This window comes from Palaemon carinicauda, chromosome 2, assembly GCF_036898095.1.
Source record: "Palaemon carinicauda isolate YSFRI2023 chromosome 2, ASM3689809v2, whole genome shotgun sequence".
NCBI classification, from domain to species: domain Eukaryota; kingdom Metazoa; phylum Arthropoda; class Malacostraca; order Decapoda; family Palaemonidae; genus Palaemon; species Palaemon carinicauda.
In genome coordinates, this window is record NC_090726.1 from 148,708,654 (window position 1) to 148,733,615 (window position 24,962).

Here is a 24,962-nt window from a genome sequence, read left to right on the forward strand (position 1 = left end):
TCTTATTGTTCTCTCCCTATCTTAGTCTACTGTCAAGAGTCTATGCTGGGGGAGGGGGGGGTCACAGCTTCTCCTAGAATATTTTAGTTTCTTATCTCTTTTAAATGCACCCTTCTACCTAATAATAAATCAATTAAGTGATTCTTGCCCACCATTAAATACGTTGCAAGATACTTTAGTTTTTTTCAAAGAAAGTATTGATTAGTGTCATATCAAAGGCTACAGCAAAGTCCATAACCATTTCACTATCTTGGTTCCTATCTCCCAAAGCCCATCTTCCATGAATTCTTTCCAGGCCCTGGCTATTTATCCCAGCATGACCATTTATGTCTCCTCCTATCATTAACAGTTCTTTATTTGGTATGTTTATCATTTCCTGATCCAGCTGTCACCAAAATCGTCTTGTTTCCTTTCCTACAACCTGTCTGAGGTTCATACACACTGATAACATTTAATATTTCTCCATCCCATTCTGGTTTCATACAAATTACTCTATCATTTGGTCTCTTTTCATCTCCAATACACAATTCTTCAGCTTTCCAATTAGTATGATTCCAACCCCATTCCTTCCTTGTTCTGTGCATTCACTATAAAAAAAGTTTATAACCTCCTCCAATTTCTTTTGCTTTATTTTCCTTGCATTGTAAACTCCTGAGTCATTAAAGCAGGGCAATGCAGAATCTAATCTGTAATGCACATGCTGCACGTAATACACACAAATGAAGAGGGATGCACTATCTACGTTTTCTTCAACACTGTAACCGTCATCAGACTCCAAGTACAAAAGTACTTGAATGTAACAATCTAATTTCAATTCTATCATCATTCACATATATAGATTGGGATGATGCTGACCTGGACTAAATAAAAAATTACTGGATTACTCTTGGATTATAGATTTGGATGATGAGGACATGGACCATATAATGTATTATTGGATTGCTCTTGGAGTATATAGATTTGGATGATAAGGACAATGACCATATGATGTATTATTGGATTGCTCTTGGAGTATATAGATTTGGATGATGAGAAAATGGACCATATGATGTATTATTGGATTGCTCTTGGAGTATATAGATTTGGATGATGAGAAAATGGACCATATAATGTATTATTGGATTGCTCTTGGAGTATATAGATTTGGATGATGAGAAAATGGACCATATAATGTATTATTGGATTGCTCTTGGAGTATATAGATTTGGATGATAAGGACATGGACCATATGATGTATTATTGGATTGCTCTTGGAGTATATAGATTTGGATGATGAGAAAATGGACCATATAATGTATTATTGGATTGCTCTTGGAGTATATAGATTTGGATGATGAGAAAATGGACCATATAATGTATTATTGGATTGCTCTTGGAGTATATAGATTTGAATGATGAGGACATGGACTATATAAGAAATTATAGAATTGCTCTTAGAGTAAGAACTTGGATGATGATGATCTGGACCATATAATGAATTAGATTGTTCTTGGAGTATAGATTTCGATGCTGATGACCTGCACCCTATAAGGAATTATTGGATTGTCCTTACAGAATATTTATATAGAGGATGATGACCAGGACCATATCGGGAATTATTGGATTGCTCTTGGAGTACAAAGATTAGGATGATGATGATCTGGACCATACAAAGAATTATTGGAATGCTCTTGGAGTATAGATTTGGAGGATGAAGACATGAACCATACAAGGAATCATTAAAGTATAGATTTTTATTATGATAACCTGGACCATATAAGCAATTATTGGGTTGCTCTTGGAGTATATATATATATATATATATATATATATATATATATATATATATATATATATGTATATATATATATGCATATATATATATATATATATATATATATATATATATATATACATACATATATGTATATATAAATATATATATATAAATATATATATATACAGTATACATTTATGATAAATTTTGCACATGTAGACGTGTTTTTCATATTCAAATAAGCCATATATCTTTAATACATTAATATCTGGATTCTCTTAACGACCTCGGAATCAGAGCCAAGTGGTAAGTCACTGTTCATACAAGTTTCCCGGACCAGGGTTCGACTCCCGGCCAGTCAGAGGCTGTTGTCTTTGTGTGATTTCGCCTGGGGCTCTGATCACGAGGTCGTTTAGAGAATCCAGACATTAAGGTATTAAAAATATATGGCTTATTTGAATATATATATATATATATATATATATATATATATATATATATATATATATATATATATATATATATATATGAATGAGGATTACCTGAATTGAATAAGGAATTATTGGATTGTTCTTGGAGTATAGAGACTTGGAAGATGATGATCTGGACCATATAATGAATTTTTGGATTCTTCTTGGAGTATAGATTTGGAGTATGAGGACATAAACCATATAAGGAATTAATGGATTGCTATTGGAGTATATAGATTTGGATGATGACCTGGACTGGATAAGGAAATATTGGAATCCTCTTGGAGTATAGATTTGGATGATGATGATCTGGAACATATAAGGAATTATGGGATTGCTCTTGGAGTATAGATTTGGATGATGATGATCTGGAACATATAAGGAATTATAGGATTGCTCTTGGAGTATAGATTTGGATGATGATGATCTGGAACATATAAGGAATTATAGGATTGCTCTTGGAGTATAGATTTGGATGATGATGATCTGGAACATATAAGGAATTATTGGATTGCTCTTGGAGTATAGATTTGGATGATGATGATCTGGAACATATAAGGAATTATAGGATTGCTCTTGGAGTATAGATTTGGATGATGATGATCTGGAACATATAAGGAATTACTGGATTGCTCTTGGAGTATAGATTTGGATGATGATGATCTGGAACATATAAGGAATTACTGGATTGCTCTTGGAGTATAGATTTGGATGATGATGATCTGGAACATATAAGGAATTATTGGATTGCTCTTGGAGTATAGATTTGGATGATGATGATCTGGAACATATAAGGAATTATTGGATTGCTCTTGGAGTATAGATTTGGATGATGATGATCTGGAACATATAAGGAATTATAGGATTGCTCTTGGAGTATAGATTTGGATGATGATGATCTGGAACATATAAGGAATTATAGGATTGCTCTTGGAGTATAGATTTGGATGATGATGATCTGGAACATATAAGGAATTCTGGGATTGCTCTTGGAGTATAGATTTGGATGATGATGATCTGGAACATATAAGGAATTCTGGGATTGCTCTTGGAGTATAGATTTGGATGATGATGATCTGGAACATATAAGGAATTCTGGGATTGCTCTTGGAGTATAGATTTGGATGATGATGATCTGGAACATATAAGGAATTATAGGATTGCTCTTGGAGTATAGATTTGGATGATGAGAACACGGACCATACAGGAAATTATTGAATTGCCCTTGGAGTATAGATTTGAATGGTGGTGATCTGAACCATGTAATCAATTAGATTGTTCTTGGAGTATAAATTTCGATGATGATAACTGGATCACAAACGAATTTGGAATGGACTGCAGCAACCAGTTGACGGGAGTTTACCATTGGCTCACGGAACTGTGAGGAAGTGTTATTAGATGTTCAATTCTAGTGAGTGGGCGACAGTGTCTCTATATTTATATATCTTCTCTTGATTTTTTTTGTATGTTAGTTATAAGGTATTTTGTTATGTTACTAGTCTTATGAAATATAGGACTAAGGATAATATCTAGTTATAAAGATAAATGGAGAAAGTTTGTTTGAAACAGATTTTTTTTGTTGCACATTTAGATACAATAGTCTAAGGCTTGCTTCGCATCCCGCCACAACTTTTACTTCTAATTACCTGAATAAATCAACATCTTCCATTCTTCCATCATTTAAACTGAAATTCACTTTTCCATCTTCTTAGCTTTACTTCACTAGTATTCAACATCTAAAATCTAAAGTTCATTTAATTTCTTCAACCTTATATTCATCTATCCAAATAAATATCAAGCAGTCAGAGACAATATCAGGGCCCACGTTTCTCCTTATTTTTGCAAATACAATTTTAAACACAAAAGCCAGTTCATTTGCATTGGGGCTGTGGCAGGATGTTGCAAGAACAAGCCCCACACCCTTGAATCACACTAAACAGACAAATGTCTCCTCTGCACAAACTTTCCCCTTACTTTATCATTAACCAGACTCTTAGACAAAAAGGACATAAACACAAACCATAACCTTAAAACTATATTTATGAATACCAAAACAATCACTTGATACTAAAAAAATCACCAACCATATTCCATAACCAAAAAAAATCACACTTAGCACTACAATCTTAACTTACTATATATAGAAAACACATTCAAATAACCACATGAAAAACAAAACTTAAAGCTAAAAAATTCCCTTCAACTCCAAACATAAACGTAATTAATATATGTATTTCTGAGTGGACTCCTTCGTCCACACAAGGGCCAACAGTCTTTAATTGCCCAAAAAAAAAAACCACAACCTTATAGCAACCGCGACACTGACAAATATCAACACAACTGCATTGATTGATTTTGGGTCGTGTGCGTTGTCATCATAATCATCATCATCATACGTAATCTTGTTCAACAGGCCAGGTCATCAACGCTTGGTCAATCCGAATGAGCAGTCTAACACAATTAATTACAGGCCAGGTCATCAACAATTATCCAAATCCAAGCAGTAGTGCCAAGTTCCTTATTATAGCCAAGTCGTCATCAATTATCAGAAAATCAATAATCACTTCCTCGCTGGTAAAGAAAAATAATAAATAAGGTAAAATCCAGCATTCAAACACAACTGAATAGAGCAGCAGTCCAATCAAAATAAGCATTCACCCAAGACATTCGCCACTGTCGTAACCTAACTAAAACATAAACAAACAATCTCATTTATACCAACAGTCTTTCCCACCACAAACGATCGCTAACCTAACTACTTTCGCTCGCTAACATAATATCTCTCTCTCTCTCTCTCTCTCTCTCTCTCTCTCTCTCTCTCTCTCTCTCTCTCTCTCTCTCTCTCTCTCTCTCTCACAGGATTTGGCAAAAAACAAAAATTAAAATACAGCAAAAATAAATCCTCCACATTCCTCCCCCCTTACTTTGCCAAATCCTACTCACACAAAACTTACAATATTTTTTTCATTACCCAGTCGCAGTCGGGAACGGGACCTCTACTCCGAGTAACTGGGCCCCCAACACTCTCTCATTCACTTCTTCCTTATCACAATCATTCGCTACATTAACACTATTCTTATCTAACTCCCTATCATCTAATATATCATGTACAATCCCATCTACCTCGGTCTCGTCTGGCCCTATAATTACACTCATTTCTGCAAACAGTTCATCCATTTCATCAAAAACATTCTCAACTTTAGCAAAAGATTCATTCATGCTACTTATCATTCTCTTATCTCTCATTCTCGCATTCGTCATCCTTTCTTTTACATCATCTAAGGAAAAGCCACACACACTATAGGTATCATTCATACTCAGCCATGATTCATCTGTATTAACACATTTATCTTCCATACACGCTTGCACATTTACACCCTTGTCATACTTATTTCTATTCTCACCTATTCCTATAAATTTCCCTTGCACTTTCTCCTCACTTAAAACTTTCAAACGCCTCTTTTTCCTATATTCAACTAACACTAATTGTTTATTTTCCAGCCCTAATTTCTCATGCATACTAGATTCATACTTGCTCATTTCCAACCAATTACTCATCCCATTTTCACAAACATTAATCCTATTCCTTCCACACACACAGGAGGACTCACCCAGCTGAACCCTCTTACACTCTAGTTTCACGAACATCCTGGCTGATTTACTCCCTTCTTCCTACAAACCCTAGCTATATGCCCATCTGCACCACATTCAGTACACTTGCACATTCTAGCATAATGACCATCCTTACCACAATTACCACAAATTACATTCATATGATTACTACGACATCCACTCGCTATGTGCCCAGTCATGCCACACCAATAACATTTTACCTCTTTCTCTTTCTTGCACTCACTAATTCTATGCCCTACCTCACCACATCCAAAACAAGCACCTAGAGCCCATCTACATTCATTCTTCTTATGTCCTACTTTCCCACATCTATAACACTTCTCTTCACGGATACAACTACCTGACCTACCTTGCGGCGCACTAGCACTCCTATCCCTCCAAACCTGATTCCCTTGCCTAAACCCTTCATTTGTTCTTACAGGTATTCCCACATTACTCGCCCTAACACTCCTATCTACTACACTATCAGCTACCCTCATCGGTCCTCTCATAACAGCATCTCTAAAACTAACAAATTCTGGCACACTTTCCTCCATTCCAGTTCTTACACTCACAGATTTACTTTCTTTCATACACCTATCCAACTCGTAATCCTTAACTATCTCTAAAATATCATCCCATGTCAATCTTTCTTTCGTCCACCTCATTTTCTTCTTTCATTTCAAATTAACAAACTCAGCAACATTCTCGGGTACAGTAGCCAAAAACTTCTTCATTAACTCCTTATTCTCATTTATACCTTCATCCCCATACTTCTTCCTAGCTAAAGTTTCCAACCTACATACATACATCGATATCGCTTCTCCTGCATTCATCCGTGCTTCATCAAAATCATTCTTACGCTTATACTTAACACTCCCTTTCATACGTTTTACCTGCTCAATTATTCTCTTTTTCACACTTTCATAATCAACGTCCCCTACACTCATTATCACTCCATACATCGTCAACAAATACCCAGTCAAATATTCTCCTAACTCCCTAGCCCAAACTCTTTTACTATCACCATACTTATCCTGACAATACCTCTCATACTCCTTGAAAAAATCATATACATCCCTACTGCTATGCTCATTGAACCTTTCACACCGAGGTACCTCTCTCATAAACACAGTCTTACACACATCACGTTCATTCTCACTGCTATCATCACTGTCTACTCCCTTGTTACCTTCTTCCTCATTTGAATATAATGAATCCACTTCCACACTTAAATTCCTATCCTTAACCATTCCCTTCTTACCCTTTTTCTTACTTACCACTTTCACCCATTCACGATCATCCTTGCTATCATCCTGACACTTTTTCTTCTCTTTCTTTACATCACTTTTACCTTTCTTATTCTTCCTATTACATTTTTGTTCATCCTTACTATGCCTAATTCCCTTATCTTCAATCTCACTATCACTATTACTATTACTATCACTATCACTTCCTTTCCCATTATCACTAACCTTAGCTTTTCTCATCCACTATCAACCCATTACCCGAAACTGAGGACACTCCTCCGACTGCACCTTCACCCATTATAGTTTTCATCATCCCCATTACTTGCCCCATCATATCTTCCATTCGTTTCTCCGTCCGTTCTTCATTCTCTCGCATCCTCATCTCAACACCCTCTTCCACTCTCTCTACAGTTCCCTGAATTTCCCTCAGTTTCTTATGCATCTCCTCATTCTCACACCTTAACCACTTATTCTCTTGCAACAATTTCTCCTCACGCTCCTTACTCAGCCGCAATTCCTCCTTCAGTATCTTGTTCTGCTCTTCCATTTTCATCAACCTTAATCTAATTTCATATCCAAATGCAGTCCTTTGTCCAAGAGTCTAGCTTCAATCCCACCTCGGCAGTCCCTGTTCGGGCGCCAAAATAATGTGGCGGGATGTTGCAAGAACAAGCCCCACACCCTTGAATCACACTAAACAGACAAATGTCTCCTCTGCACAAACTTTCCCCTTACTTTATCATTAACCAGACTCTTAGACAAAAAGGACATAAACACAAACCATAACCTTAAAACTATATTTATGAATACCAAAACAATCACTTGATACTAAAAAAATCACCAACCATATTCCATAACCAAAAAAAATCACACTTAGCACTACAATCTTAACTTACTATATATAGAAAACACATTCAAATAACCACATGAAAAACAAAACTTAAAGCTAAAAAATTCCCTTCAACTCCAAACATAAACGTAATTAATATATGTATTTCTGAGTGGACTCCTTCGTCCACACAAGGGCCAACAGTCTTTAATTGCCCAAAAAAAAAAACCACAACCTTATAGCAACCGCGACACTGACAAATATCAACACAACTGCATTGATTGATTTTGGGTCGTGTGCGTTGTCATCATAATCATCATCATCATACGTAATCTTGTTCAACAGGCCAGGTCATCAACGCTTGGTCAATCCGAATGAGCAGTCTAACACAATTAATTACAGGCCAGGTCATCAACAATTATCCAAATCCAAGCAGTCGTGCCAAGTTCCTTATTATAGCCAAGTCGTCATCAATTATCAGAAAATCAATAATCACTTCCTCGCTGGTAAAGAAAAATAATAAATAAGGTAAAATCCAGCATTCAAACACAACTGAATCGAGCAGCAGTCCAATCAAAATAAGCATTCACCCAAGACATTCGCCACTGTCGTAACCTAACTAAAACATAAACAAACAATCTCATTTATACCAACAGTCTTTCCCACCACAAACGATCGCTAACCTAACTACTTTCGCTCGCTAACATAATATCTCTCTCTCTCTCTCTCTCTCTCTCTCTCTCTCTCTCTCTCTCTCTCTCTCTCTCTCTCTCTCTCTCTCTCTCTCTCTCTCTCTCTCTCTCACAGGATTTGGCAAAAAACAAAAATTAAAATACAGCAAAAATAAATCCTCCACATTCCTCCCCCCTTACTTTGCCAAATCCTACTCACACAAAACTTACAATATTTTTTTCATTACCCAGTCGCAGTCGTGAACGGGACCTCTACTCCGAGTAACTGGGCCCCCAACACTCTCTCATTCACTTCTTCCTTATCACAATCATTCGCTACATTAACACTATTCTTATCTAACTCCCTATCATCTAATATATCATGTACAATCCCATCTACCTCGGTCTCGTCTGGCCCTATAATTACACTCATTTCTGCAAACAGTTCATCCATTTCATCAAAAACATTCTCAACTTTAGCAAAAGATTCATTCATGCTACTTATCATTCTCTTATCTCTCATTCTCGCATTCGTCATCCTTTCTTTTACATCATCTAAGGAAAAGCCACACACACTATAGGTATCATTCATACTCAGCCATGATTCATCTGTATTAACACATTTATCTTCCATACACGCTTGCACATTTACACCCTTGTCATACTTATTTCTATTCTCACCTATTCCTATAAATTTCCCTTGCACTTTCTCCTCACTTAAAACTTTCAAACGCCTCTTTTTCCTATATTCAACTAACACTAATTGTTTATTTTCCAGCCCTAATTTCTCATGCATACTAGATTCATACTTGCTCATTTCCAACCAATTACTCATCCCATTTTCACAAACATTAATCCTATTCCTTCCACACACACAGGAGGACTCACCCAGCTGAACCCTCTTACACTCTAGTTTCACGAACATCCTGGCTGATTTACTCCCTTCTTCCTACAAACCCTAGCTATATGCCCATCTGCACCACATTCAGTACACTTGCACATTCTAGCATAATGACCATCCTTACCACAATTACCACAAATTACATTCATATGATTACTACGACATCCACTCGCTATGTGCCCAGTCATGCCACACCAATAACATTTTACCTCTTTCTCTTTCTTGCACTCACTAATTCTATGCCCTACCTCACCACATCCAAAACAAGCACCTAGAGCCCATCTACATTCATTCTTCTTATGTCCTACTTTCCCACATCTATAACACTTCTCTTCACGGATACAACTACCTGACCTACCTTGCGGCGCACTAGCACTCCTATCCCTCCAAACCTGATTCCCTTGCCTAAACCCTTCATTTGTTCTTACAGGTATTCCCACATTACTCGCCCTAACACTCCTATCTACTACACTATCAGCTACCCTCATCGGTCCTCTCATAACAGCATCTCTAAAACTAACAAATTCTGGCACACTTTCCTCCATTCCAGTTCTTACACTCACAGATTTACTTTCTTTCACACACCTATCCAACTCGTAATCCTCAACTATCTCTAAAATATCATCCCATGTCAATCTTTCTTTCGTCCACCTCATTTTCTTCTTTCGTTTCAAATTAACAAACTCAGCAACATTCTCGGGTACAGTAGCCAAAAACTTCTTCATTAACTCCTTATTCTCATTTATACCTTCATCCCCATACTTCTTCCTAGCTAAAGTTTCCAACCTACATACATACATCGATATCGCTTCTCCTGCATTCATCCGTGCTTCATCAAAATCATTCTTACGCTTATACTTAACACTCCCTTTCATACGTTTTACCTGCTCAATTATTCTCTTTTTCACACTTTCATAATCAACGTCCCCTACACTCATTATCACTCCATACATCGTCAACAAATACCCAGTCAAATATTCTCCTAACTCCCTAGCCCAAACTCTTTTACTATCACCATACTTATCCTGACAATACCTCTCATACTCCTTGAAAAAATCATATACATCCCTACTGCTATGCTCATTGAACCTTTCACACCGAGGTACCTCTCTCATAAACACAGTCTTACACACATCACGTTCATTCTCACTGCTATCATCACTGTCTACTCCCTTGTTACCTTCTTCCTCATTTGAATATAATGAATCCACTTCCACACTTAAATTCCTATCCTTAACCATTCCCTTCTTACCCTTTTTCTTACTTACCACTTTCACCCATTCACGATCATCCTTGCTATCATCCTGACACTTTTTCTTCTCTTTCTTTACATCACTTTTACCTTTCTTATTCTTCCTATTACATTTTTGTTCATCCTTACTATGCCTAATTCCCTTATCTTCAATCTCACTATCACTATTACTATTACTATCACTATCACTTCCTTTCCCATTATCACTAACCTTAGCTTTTCTCATCCACTATCAACCCATTACCCGAAACTGAGGACACTCCTCCGACTGCACCTTCACCCATTATAGTTTTCATCATCCCCATTACTTGCCCCATCATATCTTCCATTCGTTTCTCCGTCCGTTCTTCATTCTCTCGCATCCTCATCTCAACACCCTCTTCTACTCTCTCTACAGTTCCCTGAATTTCCCTCAGTTTCTTATGCATCTCCTCATTCTCACACCTTAACCACTTATTCTCTTGCAACAATTTCTCCTCACGCTCCTTACTCAGCCACAATTCCTCCTTCAGTATCTTGTTCTGCTCTTCCATTTTCATCAACCTTAATCTAATTTCATATCCAAATGCAGTCCTTTGTCCAAGAGTCTAGCTTCAATCCCACCTCGGCAGTCCCTGTTCGGGCGCCAAAATAATGTGGCGGGATGTTGCAAGAACAAGCCCCACACCCTTGAATCACACTAAACAGACAAATGTCTCCTCTGCACAAACTTTCCCCTTACTTTATCATTAACCAGACTCTTAGACAAAAAGGACATAAACACAAACCATAACCTTAAAACTATATTTATGAATACCAAAACAATCACTTGATACTAAAAAAATCACCAACCATATTCCATAACCAAAAAAAATCACACTTAGCACTACAATCTTAACTTACTATATATAGAAAACACATTCAAATAACCACATGAAAAACAAAACTTAAAGCTAAAAAATTCCCTTCAACTCCAAACATAAACGTAATTAATATATGTATTTCTGAGTGGACTCCTTCGTCCACACAAGGGCCAACAGTCTTTAATTGCCCAAAAAAAAAAACCACAACCTTATAGCAACCGCGACACTGACAAATATCAACACAACTGCATTGATTGATTTTGGGTCGTGTGCGTTGTCATCATAATCATCATCATCATACGTAATCTTGTTCAACAGGCCAGGTCATCAACGCTTGGTCAATCCGAATGAGCAGTCTAACACAATTAATTACAGGCCAGGTCATCAACAATTATCCAAATCCAAGCAGTAGTGCCAAGTTCCTTATTATAGCCAAGTCGTCATCAATTATCAGAAAATCAATAATCACTTCCTCGCTGGTAAAGAAAAATAATAAATAAGGTAAAATCCAGCATTCAAACACAACTGAATCGAGCAGCAGTCCAATCAAAATAAGCATTCACCCAAGACATTCGCCACTGTCGTAACCTAACTAAAACATAAACAAACAATCTCATTTATACCAAGTCTTTCCCACCACAAACGATCGCTAACCTAACTACTTTCGCTCACTAACATAATATCTCTCTCTCTCTCTCTCTCTCTCTCTCTCTCTCTCTCTCTCTCTCTCACAGGATTTGGCAAAAAACAAAAATTAAAATACAGCAAAAATAAATCCTCCACATTCCTCCCCCCTTACTTTGCCAAATCCTACTCACACAAAACTTACAATATTTTTTTCATTACCCAGTCGCAGTCGGGAACGGGACCTCTACTCCGAGTAACTGGGCCCCCAACACTCTCTCATTCAATTCTTCCTTATCACAATCATTCGCTACATTAACACTATTCTTATCTAACTCCCTATCATCTAATATATCATGTACAATCCCATCTACCTCGGTCTCGTCTGGCCCTATAATTACACTCATTTCTGCAAACAGTTCATCCATTTCATCAAAAACATTCTCAACTTTAGCAAAAGATTCATTCATGCTACTTATCATTCTCTTATCTCTCATTCTCGCATTCGTCATCCTTTCTTTTACATCATCTAAGGAAAAGCCACACACACTATAGGTATCATTCATACTCAGCCATGATTCATCTGTATTAACACATTTATCTTCCATACACGCTTGCACATTTACACCCTTGTCATACTTATTTCTATTCTCACCTATTCCTATAAATTTCCCTTGCACTTTCTCCTCACTTAAAACTTTCAAACGCCTCTTTTTCCTATATTCAACTAACACTAATTGTTTATTTTCCAGCCCTAATTTCTCATGCATACTAGATTCATACTTGCTCATTTCCAACCAATTACTCATCCCATTTTCACAAACATTAATCCTATTCCTTCCACACACACAGGAGGACTCACCCAGCTGAACCCTCTTGCACTCTAGTTTCCCGAACATCCTGGCTGATTTACTCCCTTCTTCCTACAAACCCTAGCTATATGCCCATCTGCACCACATTCAGTACACTTGCACATTCTAGCATAATGACCATCCTTACCACAATTACCACAAATTACATTCATATGATTACTACGACATCCACTCGCTATGTGCCCAGTCATGCCACACCAATAACATTTTACCTCTTTCTCTTTCTTGCACTCACTAATTCTATGCCCTACCTCACCACATCCAAAACAAGCACCTAGAGCCCATCTACATTCATTCTTCTTATGTCCTACTTTCCCACATCTATAACACTTCTCTTCACGGATACAACTACCTGACCTACCTTGCGGCGCACTAGCACTCCTATCCCTCCAAACCTGATTCCCTTGCCTAAACCCTTCATTTGTTCTTACAGGTATTCCCACATTACTCGCCCTAACACTCCTATCTACTACACTATCAGCTACCCTCATCGGTCCTCTCATAACAGCATCTCTAAAACTAACAAATTCTGGCACACTTTCCTCCATTCCAGTTCTTACACTCACAGATTTACTTTCTTTCATACACCTATCCAACTCGTAATCCTCAACTATCTCTAAAATATCATCCCATGTCAATCTTTCTTTCGTCCACCTCATTTTCTTCTTTCGTTTCAAATTAACAAACTCAGCAACATTCTCGGGTACAGTAGCCAAAAACTTCTTCATTAACTCCTTATTCTCATTTATACCTTCATCCCCATACTTCTTCCTAGCTAAAGTTTCCAACCTACATACATACATCGATATCGCTTCTCCTGCATTCATCCGTGCTTCATCAAAATCATTCTTACGCTTATACTTAACACTCCCTTTCATACGTTTTACCTGCTCAATTATTCTCTTTTTCACACTTTCATAATCAACGTCCCCTACACTCATTATCACTCCATACATCGTCAACAAATACCCAGTCAAATATTCTCCTAACTCCCTAGCCCAAACTCTTTTACTATCACCATACTTATCCTGACAATACCTCTCATACTCCTTGAAAAAATCATATACATCCCTACTGCTATGCTCATTGAACCTTTCACACCGAGGTACCTCTCTCATAAACACAGTCTTACACACATCACGTTCATTCTCACTGCTATCATCACTGTCTACTCCCTTGTTACCTTCTTCCTCATTTGAATATAATGAATCCACTTCCACACTTAAATTCCTATCCTTAACCATTCCCTTCTTACCCTTTTTCTTACTTACCACTTTCACCCATTCACGATCATCCTTGCTATCATCCTGACACTTTTTCTTCTCTTTCTTTACATCACTTTTACCTTTCTTATTCTTCCTATTACATTTTTGTTCATCCTTACTATGCCTAATTCCCTTATCTTCAATCTCACTATCACTATTACTATTACTATCACTATCACTTCCTTTCCCATTATCACTAACCTTAGCTTTTCTCATCCACTATCAACCCATTACCCGAAACTGAGGACACTCCTCCGACTGCACCTTCACCCATTATAGTTTTCATCATCCCCATTACTTGCCCCATCATATCTTCCATTCGTTTCTCCGTCCGTTCTTCATTCTCTCGCATCCTCATCTCAACACCCTCTTCCACTCTCTCTACAGTTCCCTGAATTTCCCTCAGTTTCTTATGCATCTCCTCATTCTCACACCTTAACCACTTATTCTCTTGCAACAATTTCTCCTCACGCTCCTTACTCAGCCGCAATTCCTCCTTCAGTATCTTGTTCTGCTCTTCCATTTTCATCAACCTTAATCTAATTTCATATCCAAATGCAGTCCTTTGTCCAAGAGTCTAGCTTCAATCCCACCTCGGCAGTCCCTGTTCGGGCGCCAAAATAATGTGGCGGGATGTTGCAAGAACAAGCCCCACACCCTTGAATCACACTAAACAGACAAATGTCTCCTCTGCACAAACTTTCCCCTTACTTTATCATTAACCAGACTCTTAGACAAAAAGGACATAAACACAAACCATAACCTTAAAACTATATTTATGAATACCAAAACAATCACTTGATACTAAAAAAATCACCAACCATATTCCATAACCAAAAAAAATCACACTTAGCACTACAATCTTAACTTACTATATATAGAAAACACATTCAAATAACCACATGAAAAACAAAACTTAAAGCTAAAAAATTCCCTTCAACTCCAAACATAAACGTAATTAATATATGTATTTCTGAGTGGACTCCTTCGTCCACACAAGGGCCAACAGTCTTTAATTGCCCAAAAAAAAAAACCACAACCTTATAGCAACCGCGACACTGACAAATATCAACACAACTGCATTGATTGATTTTGGGTCGTGTGCGTTGTCATCATAATCATCATCATCATACGTAATCTTGTTCAACAGGCCAGGTCATCAACGCTTGGTCAATCCGAATGAGCAGTCTAACACAATTAATTACAGGCCAGGTCATCAACAATTATCCAAATCCAAGCAGTCGTGCCAAGTTCCTTATTATAGCCAAGTCGTCATCAATTATCAGAAAATCAATAATCACTTCCTCGCTGGTAAAGAAAAATAATAAATAAGGTAAAATCCAGCATTCAAACACAACTGAATCGAGCAGCAGTCCAATCAAAATAAGCATTCACCCAAGACATTCGCCACTGTCGTAACCTAAAACATAAACAAACAATCTCATTTATACCAACAGTCTTTCCCACCACAAACGATCGCTAACCTAACTACTTTCGCTCGCTAACACAATATCTCTCTCTCTCTCTCTCTCTCTCTCTCTCTCTCTCTCTCTCTCTCTCTCTCACAGGATTTGGCAAAAAACAAAAATTAAAATACAGCAAAAATAAATCCTCCACAGGGCAAGCTATTGTGCAAGAATGCAATCTGAGGCAGATGCCTTGCTGATCTTTAACAATACAAGAACTCTATGGACCTGGTAGGCAGATAATATTGGAAAGGCTTAATTTAGGATTCAGCCCTTTTTTGAAAAAGGGCAACATTTTGTTTGTTAATGGTAGGTTAGCGCTATAAAGTAAGGATCTCTATTGGCATGAACTTCAAGAAACCATTTTTCCAGATGTCCCTTTATTTCACCCATGATCTATGGAGTACTTTGACGACCAAAATCAAAATTTAATTTTACTGTAAATCCAATCTTGAGAAACATAGCTAAAATCTCACCCCAAATGATATTTCACGACATGAACTTAAGGTAACTGATCAATTACTAAACTTTCCCACATCACCTCTGAGACAATTAGAGTATCAGGGGGTTTGAGGCTCGCTCTCCTTATAATTTTGACAGAAAAACAGGTGGGAAATGTCTGTATGTAGCCAGAAAAATTAACACAGGGCAGATCATAAGAAAAGGGAGAATTTGTATTGGTCACACATTTAATGAAAGTTGTCTTTTAACTTATAGAAAGATGTAAGTATATCAATATCAAGAGAGGATAATGTTATACTTGCATCAGAAGTTAACGAGAAACTTTAAAACCAAAGTTTGGAAATTATTTCGACAGATGTGACAAGGATTCTTATTTTCACATAATACAGGAAAATTTCCTTTGAAAATATGACTCATGCGTCCACTATCAACTAAATGGTCAAGGAGCAAAAATTTTCAAATGACAGATTAGAAAGCAACAAAGATATGTAAGCAAAAGGAAATATACCTCAGTACCCAAAGTCAAGTCCTCACCACAGTTTATAGCTTTGAGATTCCAAAGTGATAACTCATTAGAAAATTGAGAACAAAGGTTTCCATGGGATCCTCATAAGAATTCTTAGAGTAACACAGTTGATGGTGAAAAAAAAAAAGAGTATTAAGTCAGAGAATTCAATATAAAAAAGAACTTTTTAAGAGTAGTTACTTTTGATAAACAAAATACCGATAGTGGTAAATGCAGTTACGATAAACCTGTGATTTGTTGTCTTAACAAAAGGAAAGGTAAAACCAATGTCTTCTCATAGCAGTGCAGGTGGAATGGAGTCACTCAATAGTGGTGTATACTAGAATCCCATAAGCAGAGAATCACAGTGAGTGGATGAAAAAAATGAATATGCTGATGGAAGTGTAGGATGGATGAAGAATGCAAAAGTCTGAAATTAAACATGCAATACCAAAAGAAGGATAGGCATAAAAAAAATATAGCCAAATTGCATCATACAAGTCTCCATGATCCACAGGACTAGGCCAAGGTATGTTAATGTCACAATGAGCACAGGCACTACCTTTAAAATAAAATTTATTATAAATTGTAGCAATAAACTTGAAAAAGCATCACAAAAGGCACCAATACACTCCTCAGTTTCAGAGAAGAGAATATTTGGGAAGTTTTGGGTTCCGTGGTATTCTATAAAAGGAAGGTTAAAAAACAGGAACACAAATATTACATTAAGAAACATGAAAACAAATATTACAAAGTAAATACCGAGAGGCTGAACTACCTCTAGGTGGTCATAGGTGAAACCACTATTTCTATCACATGAATACCCTATATCCATCAGTACTCAAAAGTGTGGGCGGACATCTACTGCAAGGCTCATGACACTCTCCTTCTTTTAATATAACTAATGAACTAGGCTTCTGATTAATGTAATACCGAAATCACCAGAGCTTCAGACACCGACCTAATTCAGAAAAATTGATTCAAGCATCTACTCCGCATTATTGAAATGTAATCTCTATTATGTGGGCAGGGTGAGAACGAAAATTAAGACCAACTGGATTCAAAATGACGTTGTCGACCATGACGTAGGGCTCCGTGACGTTTACATTTGCCTAACCTCCTTTTCAGTATGGCTATCTTCATATCAGTACAAGAAATTATATATATATATATATATATATATATATATATATATATGTGTGTGTGTGTGTGTGTGTGTATATATATATGCCGGTGTATATATGTATATGTATATATATATATATATATATATATATATATATATATATCTTTCTTCGTGGCTAAGTGCTATGTCACTATCATACAAGTTTCCTGAACCAGGGTTCGATTCCCGGCCGGTCAGAAGCTATTGTCTTTGTGTGATTTCTCCTGGGGCTCTAATCCTGAGGTCGTAAGAGAATCTAGACATAAATGTATAAAAAATATATGGCTTATTTGAATACGAAAAACACGTCTAAATGTTCAAAATATATCATATACATATATATATATATATATATATATATATATATATATATATATATATACAGTATATGTATGTATATATTTATATACATAATATAATACATATATATATATATATATTTATATATATATATATATATATATATATATATATAAACACACACATATATATTATATATATATGTATATATAAACACATATAAATTAACACATATATATACACACACACACACACATATATATGTATATATATATATATATATATATATATATATATATACGTTTATTTTTCAATACAGGTATGTAGTCATTAGTGGACTGAAGTTATGGAATGATGGTTGAGGGTGCGCACATAATATGATCATTATAAATATCTAATATGGCAGAGGATTGGATAGAGGTGATTGATTGATTTGAAGTTCTCTGGCATCCTGACATCGAAGGTCATTAACGCCGAGATAGAGGTGAAAGGATAGTAATACTTTATTAACAATGTAGTATACGTAGATAGTAGTATATCAGCTATCATTTTAATCAATAAAGTTACAAGACTCAAATAGAATATATATACATATATAAGTAAATAAGTAATTATATATATATATATATATATATATATATATATATATATATATATATATATATATATATATATATATATATTTTTGATGGTAGTAGGCTGGCCAGGGAACCAGCGAATAGTCTGGCCTATTCTTTACATATTCTCCTCTGTCCTCATACACTTGACAACACTAAAATTACCAAACAGTCATTGCACGCTCATGGGGTTAACTACTGCCATGTAATTGTTCAGTTATTACTTTCTTCTTGGTGAGGATAGAAGAGACTTTAGCTATTGTTCTCTGGTCTTGGACAGTGCCATAACATCTGTACTATGGTCTTTTACTGTCTTGGGGTAAAGTTCTCTTGCTTGAGGGTACACTCGGGCACACTATTCTATCCTATTTCTTTTCCTCTTGTTTTTTTAAAGTTTTTATAGTTTATATATGAAATATTCTATTTTAATTGTTGATTACTTTTCTTGTAGTTTCCTTATTTCCTTTCCTCACTGGGCTATTTTCCCTGTTGGAGCCCTTGTGCTTATAGCATTCTGCTTTTCCAAATAGGGTTGTAGCTTAGTAAGTAATAATAATATTAATGCATAATATTCAATTATACATGTCCGTGATTGTACACCATTAAACATGACAACATGATACCAACCTATTCAATCCAATCTTCAGTTTATTGTTGACTTGTTCCCTCTTGTAGTGTGTTATGAGTCTCCACACTAATACAATGGTGAAGCCTTCTAGACATGACACAAAAGGTCAATAATAAGTAACAAGCAAGGTGTCAGCAGGAGCCCTTGTAAATGCCTGTATCTAGCAGACGTATACCTACCCTAGCACTTATTACATCTCTGACTGCTTTCCGAGATTTTTGTTTTTTGTCTTCTTTTTAGTAAGAATTATCTAATAACTAAAGAATAAACACAAGTGAGGCTAAAATTTAGTTTATTCAAACATAATAACTATTTAGTATCTTTAGATTCCGCCAAAAGGCTGTATAATTCCCTAGTACTTATATATTATTTGATTACCATACAGAAATAGGGCCCAACGTCATGGTCGACACACGTCATTCTGCCAGTCTTAATTTCCGTTCTCACCATGCCCACAAAATTGAAATGATATTCCTCATATAAAGTAAGATGCTTGAATCCATTGTTCTTAATTAGGTAGGTGTCTCAAACTCTGGTGGTTTCGGTTTCACATTAATCAGAAGTCTAGTTCATTAGTTATATTAAAAAAGGAGGGAGTTATGGGCATTGAAATAGATAGTAGGTTTACAGTACTTATCATTTTTGATTGTGGAAAGGAATTAAAATGATGATGAAATTTTTTTTAATATATTCAACTGTTATCAGCTAAGATAAAAGAGGAGAAATAAGAGGATAAATCACCATGTGATAAGTCTTACATGAAAATTTCTGACCAATTCTAGAAGGATCCTACTTCTCTTTCAAGCTAGTTTCTAAATAAATAATGTTTCCGGTAACATACTCTCTATAGAAACATGACTTGGGCCTTTATGGACTACTATATAACCATAATATTCACAATTGTGTTATTTTCAAATAATTCATCAGGATATAATAATGAACCAACATATGTATTGCAAAATTTAGATAACATCCCCAGTGTTTCCAGATAGATTACCCTTTAAGATGAAACAAGTCATATTCAAGTAGAATTACCTATATAAGACTTGTTCATGAAAATATTCATTTCCTTTCTAGGTGCTTGTCGTGTGATGTGTCTGAAAGAAAAAGAATGCACTGCTCTTACAGTGGACGAGGATCCGAACACAGGTAATCAACAGCTAAGCTTAGCCCTGAACAATATCAAAGGCCCCCTTTAGTCATCCATATTAACATAATTTTCAACCTTGGATTAAGGCATAATTTCCACACCATTATCTATTCTTAGGTTTGAAACTTGATCTTTGAGGGCAGTTTGGCACACACTCCCACAATTGTTATTTTTTATCTGTTCATTAACTCCTATCTATACCAAGTGAGTATATTTTTTCTATTTTTTTTTTATATATCACATAGTTCGCTTCTACTTTATTCAATGTTTATATATCCAGGTCTTCTTTTACACAATGGTATTTTACTTTATGGAATCTTGCGAGTTCAGTTTATAGTATTTCTAATAATTTCACAAGATTTAATAACCAAGTCTTAGTAGGATCAAATTATGATCTTAGTATAATAGCTAGTCCATCTTAACAAATCCATTGTCTTTAATTCTATTTTTAATTCCCAAATGACCCACTAATGGCCGATGTGGGAGTCAGATCCTGGCCTTATCGAAGTCAGATTCTTTTTAAGTATATTTAACTGAGCATAATCCAAGGATTTTCATCTGGGTGATCATTTACACCCTAATTTCACTTCAACTCCAGAGTGAAACAGATGATACCCACCTGGTTTCACAAATACTTCGAGGTTTTTCTTTTTTAAGTTTATTCCAACAACTTTTCTGCAATCTTATGATAATTAATATTCTACTATCACACTTTAAGTTAGTCTCACAGAAGTCTCCGGGGTTGCCTTCCCTATTAGATAATAGAGACTGTCAAACAGATATTAGGGAGGTTATGGGCAAAGAACTCAACACATTCTTCTATAAAATAAATAGTAAAATTTCATTCAAGTATTCAAGGGAATTCAAATAGCAACAAATAAAACAATGTGAATAATAAAAAGAGCCACACAGGCTGTTTTAAAAATACTATCTTGTCATGGTTAACGTACAGATAAACTACCATCATGGCTACCACCAATCTCATCGTTTTTTTTTATTCGTTGACTATAGGAAATATAAAACACCCTTGGAATGATACAAGTTTTAGCTCTCATACCATGGTTCAAAAATGTATCAATTGACACCAATTTCATTCATCCAAAGCAAGCAGTTATAGGTTTACTTCGTAAAGAGTGAAACTTAGTTGTAGAATTACTGATGCTAAATGTACAATCGTCCATGTTTAAAGCACTCATGATATTTTCGCACCTTACTTCCATTAACATCTCAAAGTTTTTTGTTCATTACGAAGCTATATACAGTATAAGTCCTATGATCCCATTCTTACAATTTCCGTGACTTTTAATCAAATTTATTTTTCCTTTCAATAGGGATGATTATTTGTTCATATACAAATCAGACTTTTTTGACCCCTGCGGACTTGGATATATCTGATACTGCAATAACATGGATTAAAACAGGCAAGTACAATTTGAATAAGTGAGAAACCAGGTAAGATACAAGGGAACCAAGTAAAACAAATAAAAGTGGCTTGTCAACCAACTGCTGATTTGACTTATATACGCTATAAGATGAAAAGCTAACAAAGTTCTTTAACACAAAACTCTAGCAAAAGCTTGCTAAATTTATAGTGATATAATTAAAGTTGAATTAATTTCCCTACCTTTTTTGTACTCAGTTTTGGAGAGATATAAAAGCCTATACTAACTTCAGTGAATAACAAGTCCAACTTCTTTCAAAGGAGTATTAATGGAGTCCTCGCAAACGTCTACATCTGGCTCATCTCACACCACCAGTACAAGTACCATGACAGTTAGTTCTTCAACTACAGAAACTACAGCTACAACCTCTATTACCTCATCTTCGACAACAGAAAGCACCACAGCAACTACAACCTCCACTCCAACCACATCAACTGCAACCTCCACTCTAACTTCATCAACTGCAACCTCCACTCTAACTTCATCAACTACTACAACCTCAACCTCCTCTTCAACTACAACAGTGCCTCCACAAATAACAATAGAAGGTAATACTATGATCATTTTAGTTCATCAATTTTAATCTATAGTATTGTATTTTAACATAACACTTACATGCTGAACATGGAGATTATATTTTTATTACCATTATCAATGGTGGTGGTAGTAGGAGTTATATATATATATATATATATATATATATATATATATATATATATATATATATATATATATATATATATATATATATATATATATATATATATAGATAGATAGATAGATAGATAGATATATAGATAATATATATATATATATATATATATATATATATATATATATTTATATTTATATATTTATCTATATATATTTATAAAGGGAATTCTGGGATGAGAAAATGATTGTACCAACTGTGATGTGTGGACTGGAGTTGAGGGGAATGAAAGTGATGGAGAGCCAGAAATTGAATGTGTTCGAGATGAAGTATTTGAAGAGTATGGCTGGTGTATCTCGATTGGAGATGATTAGGAACGAGGTATTGAGAGGAGTGAGAAATGAATTAGCAGCTAGAGTGGATATGAATGTATTGAGATGGTTTGGCCATGTAGAGAAGATGGAAAATGGCCCTCTGTTGAAGAAGGTGATGAATACTAGAGTTGATGTGAGACGTACATGAGGAAGGCCAATGTTTGTTTGAGTGTGTGAATAGATTAAATAAAGCCCTAGGTGACATAAGGATAGATGTCAGACAAGCAAAAGAACCTGCTAGAAATAGGAATGAATGGCGAGCGATTGTGATGCAGTTCTGATAGGCCCTACTGCTTCCTTGTGCCACCTTGGTAACCGTTGAGATAACAGTAGTAAGGGAGTCACCATCTGAGACTTCAACTGTGGTGGATAACGGGGGAGGGTGGGCTGTGGCGCCCTAGCAGTACCAACCAAACTCAGACAGGGAGGAACGGTAAGGAAAAAAAAAATTCCTTTTTTTTTTTTTTATTTGATGTCGGATACCTTCCATAATTGGGTGAATGTAGTGGTGCGTGTGTACACACACACACACACACACACACATATATATATATATATATATATATATATATATATATATATATATATATATATATACTTATAACTGTAATCGAACAGTTTAACATGTTTTTTCAAAAAGGCCCATAAAAGAAACACAGGAAATATGAAAAAATCACACTATATTTCGGTCAATAAACATCGACCCTCTTCAGGATGTAAAGTACACCTGAAGAGGGTCGATGTTTATTGACCGAAATATAGTGTGATTTATTCATATTTCCTGTGTTTCTTTTATTGGCCTTTTTGAAAAAACATATATATATATATATATATATATATATATATATATATATATATATATAAATATATATATATATATATATATATATATATATTTATATATATATATATAAATATATATATATATATATATATATTTATATATATATATAAATATATATATATATATATATATATATATATATATATATATATATATATATATATATTATAACTAGTATTAGTAATGATTCAATTCTTTCATTCAGCCCTGTTTCGAATACTGATCTCCTGTTTGGTCTTCAGCTGCTGTCTTTCATCTTAATTTGTTGGACAAAACTGTGTAGTCTGTTAAATTTCTCAACCCTGTTCTTGATATCACTCTCTGGCACTGACACAAACTCAATTAGTTCTTTCTACATGTTGCATAAGATTTTTCATGATTTCAATTAACCTTTACATTCGGATATTCCAAGACTGTACCATCCAGTATGTAGTACTAGCAATTCAATTAATACTATGTCTTGCATTTAAGGTTGATTACTACAAAGTATTTTAGAAGTTTCATTTCAGCTTTGGCCAGATGATGGAAAGTTCTTCCTAACATGGTGGTTCAATCGGTAGAATGTCAGAAGTTCAAATTTGGTGCAAATACCGTTCTGTCAAAAATGTTGACATAACTCTCATTTCATAATTCATATGTAACTTACTTATTCAATATTGTTACTGATCTTGATTTAGTTTATATTATCTTTATTCCTTATTTATAGTTTATTTGTTACTACTCTATTTCCTTTCTGCACTGGATTACTTTCCCTATCTTAGCCTTGTAGCATTCCCCTTTTCCAATCAAAGCATATAACTTGACTGGTAATAATAACAACAACAATAATAATAAAATAATAATAATAATAATAATAATAATTTCCAGAATACCATATTAATAACTTACACATAAACCGACTTTCATAAATCTTAAAAATATATCTTCAATGTCTGATTTTCTTATAATAACTAATTAACTGAATTAACTAAACATAATCAACTAGAAAGTATCAAGAAATATTTGATGTGTTT

General features: G+C 35.2%; 1 protein-coding gene and 2 long non-coding RNA genes across 4 annotated transcripts in view; 2 read left to right on the forward strand and 1 right to left on the reverse strand.

The window, feature by feature from the left end:
* The window catches only part of LOC137627736 (uncharacterized), a 120,005-nt gene extending 99,373 nt beyond the window's left edge, over window positions 1-20,632 (forward strand). The window contains exon 3 of one of the 2 annotated variants that reach the window (XR_011041213.1): window positions 20,565-20,632. This is a non-coding gene — a long non-coding RNA (uncharacterized lncRNA). Of the gene's footprint in view, window positions 1-1,554; window positions 1,687-20,564 lie in introns of those variants that run through there. The other variant, XR_011041212.1, reaches the window with a different exon arrangement.
* The window catches only part of LOC137627730 (uncharacterized), a 281,697-nt gene that overhangs the window by 4,308 nt on the left and 252,427 nt on the right, over window positions 1-24,962 (reverse strand). The window lies entirely within an intron of this gene.
* The window catches only part of LOC137622232 (mucin-22-like), a 29,852-nt gene continuing 27,233 nt past the window's right edge, over window positions 22,344-24,962 (forward strand). The window contains exon 1 of the mRNA XM_068352730.1: window positions 22,344-22,627. Within this exon, the coding sequence (XP_068208831.1) occupies window positions 22,348-22,627 (280 nt within the window). The 5' untranslated portion in view covers window positions 22,344-22,347. The remainder of the gene's footprint in view (window positions 22,628-24,962) is intronic.